This window comes from Corvus brachyrhynchos, unplaced genomic scaffold (assembly GCF_000691975.1).
Source record: "Corvus brachyrhynchos isolate BGI_N302 unplaced genomic scaffold, ASM69197v1 scaffold5, whole genome shotgun sequence".
NCBI classification, from domain to species: Eukaryota; Metazoa; Chordata; class Aves; order Passeriformes; family Corvidae; genus Corvus; species Corvus brachyrhynchos.
This window is the reverse complement of record NW_008238321.1, coordinates 6,798,024-6,803,003: the sequence shown is the minus strand read 5'-3', so window position 1 is coordinate 6,803,003 and position 4,980 is coordinate 6,798,024. Positions and strand designations below refer to the sequence as shown.

Here is a 4,980-nt window from a genome sequence, read left to right as displayed (position 1 = left end):
TCCCTGAGCCGCTTTCTCTGAGCCCCCCATCCCCTTCTTCAAGCCCCCTATTCCTTTCCTCTAACCCCCATCTGCTTCCTCAAGCTCCCCACTCCCTTTCTCAAGCCTCTCCTCAACCCCTGCCCCAAAGCCCCTTCCCCGAGCCCCCATCCCCTGCCCCGAGCCCCCTCCACCATGATTTTGCTGAGCTGCTTCCTGCACCTGCGGCCCCGGCGCTGCGGCCCCTTGGCCGGGCTGGGCAGGGGGCTCGGCCCCACGGCGGGGTCCCGCAGGGCTCTGCGGGTGCTGGTGGACATGGACGGGGTGCTGGCCGACTTCGAGGGAGGCTTCCTCAAGAAATTCAGGGACAGGTACCCCGACAAGCCCTACATTGCCCTGGAGGACCGGAGGGGCTTCTGGGTGTCGGAGCAGTACGGGCGCCTGGAACCCGAGCTGAGTGTGAGTTGTGCTTCCCCCGGCTCCGCGTGTGGGTTACTTGTGGCCAGAGCTTGGCCCTGAGGGACCCTCTGACCCCCAGGTTGTGGGTGCAGTGCTTGGGAGGGCTGTGGAGGCCACCACAGAGCTCCCAGCAAAACACAGGAACACAGGAAAGCTTCTAGCAGTGCCTTTTTTTCCCCAGAAATCTTTTTTCGTGCACATCTGTGTCTTTCATGGAATCCCAGAATGGTTTGGGATGGAAGGGACCTTAAAGACCGCCTTGTTCCAACCCCCTGCCATGGGGAGGGACGTCTTCCACTAGACCAGGCTGATCAGATGGTCTAGTGGGCTTTTTCCCTGCATGTCTGGATAGAGACAGGTGCAAGGAAAGGGGGTATTTCAGAACATCTGTCTTAAAATACCCCAGATTGTATAGCTCGGGTTTTCTAGCTCTGATTTGGCCATGTGGATTGGTAGCATTCCTAAATGGATTATTTAGCTCCTCAAGAGCAATGTGAGGGGTGGGATGCAGCAGAGAAGTTCAGAGCCAGCCATGCAATTGACGCTTCATTCGAGGGCTTACTTAAAATTAAAACAACCCAAGCCCTCCCATGCCAGAATAATTATATTCAATTTGTAATTAAAGCTTAAAAGCAGAAGCTCTCTCTACATTGTAATTTATCATTCAGCAACAGGCTGACTGCTGCAGAGAGTTGGTTTCTGCCTCTACAAGTTTCCCATCCCAGTGGATATCTGTGGTCTCATCCATGGATTGCAGTTGCACTGGTTGAAACGTGTTATGGTAAACAAAAGTGTTCCTGTTGTTAGGAGTATGATGGTTACAGGGAAAGGAATGGGAATAAGGTCCAGGGCTCTCCCATGGGCAAAGTCCTAAAAAGGTTGATGAGCTGAAGGAATAAAGTGTCCTTTCTGGCTGGGAGCAGTGAAAGGGAAGTGCAGGATGTCATTCGTGCAGTAAAGCAGCTGTTCAAAGTTTGGCAGGGGTGACATGTGATAACAGTTTTTTCTTTCTTGATTGTGACTACTTTGGATGTGTTAAATGAAGTGAGCTCATCTTGTGTCTGCTGTGATCATGTAAAACCACCAAAACCTTGGGCTGAACAAGTAGCAAAACTTGCACAGACCGACCTCAGGGCAGCCCTGGTTTTCCCTGTGGTTTCAAAGCAGGGCTGAAGTGAGTAGGAGCTGCTCTATGGCTACAGACACATGGGCCATTCCAGTCTCTGATCAGAGAGCACCACTGACCTGCTGCAGGGACCAGAAAATAGGAGCCAAAGTGTCCAACGAGCTCCAGGTTCCAGCTCTGAATGGGAGAAAGCTCAGGAATGCACCAAGCACGCAGACCTGGAAGGATGGGGAGCCCTGGACAGGCAGGGAAATTCCTTATGGGGATTGAGGGTCTGTCCTGGCACATGTTGGGATTCCCAGCCCAGGGGACTTTTCCATCTGCTGGGCAGCATGCTGGTCGTGGTGTCACAGGGAATTATTCTGGCTCTGGAAGTGGAGTGGGTCTTTCCTCAAGGTAAGCTTAGTTCTTCCCTTCTCAAGTCTGATTGCAAAATGCTTTTTGACATAATTGGAAGTGGGATAGCTGCGGAAGTGCTGCTGTAAGAAAACACTTCAGTGCAGTTTGAAGTGCTCTGCTGCATCACCCTGCGTTTCTCAGGTGTCTCTTGTGCAACCACAGACAATATCTTATAAATAGAACATCGCTGCTCCCCAGTCTGAGGCAGAGCAACTGGAGTTTGAATGTTTGCATGGCTCCCTGGCATGCTTTTTGGCTGGTTGTTCTTGCCATGGGGCCTGGAGGCATTTCTGCTCTGAGCCAAACTAGTGTGTTCAGTTTTGGACAGGTGTGAAGAAGGCTTTTCTTCCCTCCTCTGAACCACTGATGTCTTCTGCTGCTCGGGCAGAAGGGAAGAATGCAACATTCTCTCCTTTTAAATTGAGTGTCTGGTCTCATGTTAGCTGTGATTTTTTTGAGAAATACAGGGTTTGATTCTGGCATGTCATGTTAAAAGCTCAGTGCCCAAATTTGTAATGGGTGATGCATTCACCTCCCTGAGGGCAGGTGAGGTGTGCAGACAACATCCTGCATGAAGCAGGGTGTGACTCCCCACGTGGACCTGTGTTTTCCCTGCGGTGCTGCTGCCCTGAGCTCTGGAGTTCCCAGTAAAGGCCCAGTTGCTCACTGTTGCCAACTGCTGTTGTTTTCCCCCAGTAGAGGTGTAAAGACAAAATGTGTTGGTTGCCCATTAGATTCCCGCTCATCGGGCAGCAGGGAGCGGCCAGCTGCTGCTGTGTCCAACCAGCCTATTTATTGCTATAAGCTGTTCTCACACACATACATATTTATATATACAATACAAGAAGGCTGGGATGGGCCTCAAGTCCCTTTTGTTCTTATTCCCCTTATCTCAAATTTAGAAAAAAAGATGCTCAAAAATGAAAATCAATCCTTCAGGGCTGAGCTTCCTTCAAAACTCCTCCTGGCTGCATCTGCAGCTCCTCAGCTGCATCACAGCACTGGGGCTGGGTTGCTTCTGTTTCTTCCCAGCTCTCCTCCCTGAGGACACAGTGTTTGTGCAAAATAATTGCTTTCCTTGGCACCTGACAAGCTGTTAACGTGTTTGAGGCAGTGCAGGGGCTGCTGTTCCTTAGAGCTGTGCTGAACCCATTGCAGACAGCCCCTGGACTCTGCCCTCACCCCAAGGTTTTGCCCTCTGGTCTCCTCTCTGTTCTCCCTGTGCCATAACAGTGCACCCAGGCTGCTGTCCTAGATGTTGTGCTTCAAATCCTTGCCTGGAGATGCTCTATTTGCCTGCTAGACCTTGTCCAGGCTTCCCTGAGGGAGAGCCTCTGCATTCATCCTGACATGTGGTTCATTCTGTAATGTACTTTCTCCTGGGAGAGTAGCCTGGCTGCTATTTTAAGTGATCTCATGGAGACAAATAGGCCAGACAGCATCTGTGCCTGAACAGCATCATGGTACAGCAGGGCTACCAGGCCATGGATCCGTCCCTCTGGATGGGTTTGGTTTGGATCTGGATAATCTCTGGTGTTTGGCCTTACAGGAACGTGCTGCTCCCTTTGTGTCTGGGGCTGCAGGGGCAAACCAAGCCTGTTCCAGGGCATTTCCAATCTGAATTGTTTGGGATGGGTGCAAGTTGGCATGTGGGGAGCAGATGCACCCACAGAGGCAAAGGGGGTGAGCAAGAGGGGACTGGAGCTGGTGCTCCCACTGTCTTCCGTGTTCCGTCCTCTGTCCTAGCAAAGGGTGAGGAGGATGCACATGCAGGAAGAATAGCAAGAAGTGCAGTAAGTGCTCTCTTTCCCCTCACAGGAGAAAGCCATCAGCATCTGGGAATCCAAGAACTTCTTCATCGAGCTGGACCCTCTCCCTGGGGCTGTGGAAGCTGTGAAGCAAATGGCAAATTTGGCAGAGTGAGTAGGAGCCTGCCCATGGTGTGTGGGTGTGGACACTGGTTCCCCATGGCCATTCAGGCCATCAGGCAAGGGAGGGGAGAAAGGGCTTTGACTCCTGGAGCAGTCACCTAGAACATCAGCCATGTGCAGCCCCTTCCTTTCAGCTCTCTGCTCCCAGCAGAGGTTGTGAAAAGGGGAACACAATTGTGCTGTGGGATTCTGTGAGATGGGGGATTAATGTCTTAAATCTGTTTGATCTGTGTGTGGTGGGGGGTTGGCTTTGGGCTGCTGCCTGCTCTGGCCCAGAATGACACTCTGCCCGTCTTTCTCCTCGTGGCAGCACTGACGTGTTCATCTGCACTAGCCCCATCAAGAAGTACCGGTACTGCCCTTACGAAAAGGTGAGCAGGCCCAAATCTCAGCTCCCCCGCCCATCCACGCTGCCCAGTGAAAGGTGTCTGATTCCTCCATGCTTCTGGCTGTAAAATTTCCCTCTTCCATCCATTTGCATGAATTGAGGCTCTTGGTCTTAGTCTTTCATCATGACATCAAAAGCTGCTTGGCTTTAAAAGAACTTTTGCTCCAGCAGCATCCAAATCCATCCCACTAATGAACTTATTAAGAGAGATATCTTCCCTTTGTGGGGGCCAGGGCTGCTTCCACTCCACCAAGCACCCCCTGCCCCATCCATCAGCCTTCCCTGAGCTCACCAGCCATCTCTTGCCTTCCAGTATGCCTGGGTGGAGAAGCACTTTGGCCCTGAGTTTCTTGAGCAGATTGTTTTGACACGAGATAAGACAGTGGTTTCTGCTGACCTGCTTATAGATGACAGACCTGATATAACAGGTAAGAGGTGAGGGGTGCAGGAGTGACTGGAGGCAGCCAGGGATGGGTGTTGGTCTTTCCATGCTGTTGCAGTTTTGTAACTTCGGGCTCTTCATGTTGGAGTAGAATCATCTTCAGTGTTTCGTAGAGTTGTCCAGAGCACTGACCTCTCTCCTTCCTTTGCAGGGGCCGAGCAGAACCCCACTTGGGAGCACGTGCTCTTCACTGCCTGCCACAACAAACACCTGCAGCTGAAGCCCCCCAGCCGCCGGCTGCACTCCTCGGGCGGAG

At 52.0% G+C, this 4,980-nt stretch overlaps 1 protein-coding gene across 1 annotated transcript in view; it reads left to right on the top strand.

Annotated features, from left to right (window-relative positions):
• Window positions 1-4,980, top strand: part of NT5M (5',3'-nucleotidase, mitochondrial) — a 29,017-nt gene continuing 24,037 nt past the window's right edge. Inside the window, exons 1-5 of the mRNA XM_017734283.1 lie at window positions 1-438; window positions 3,782-3,882; window positions 4,205-4,265; window positions 4,596-4,710; window positions 4,876-4,974. Coding sequence (XP_017589772.1) covers window positions 175-438; window positions 3,782-3,882; window positions 4,205-4,265; window positions 4,596-4,710; window positions 4,876-4,974 — 640 coding nt within the window. The 5' untranslated portion in view covers window positions 1-174. The remainder of the gene's footprint in view (window positions 439-3,781; window positions 3,883-4,204; window positions 4,266-4,595; window positions 4,711-4,875; window positions 4,975-4,980) is intronic.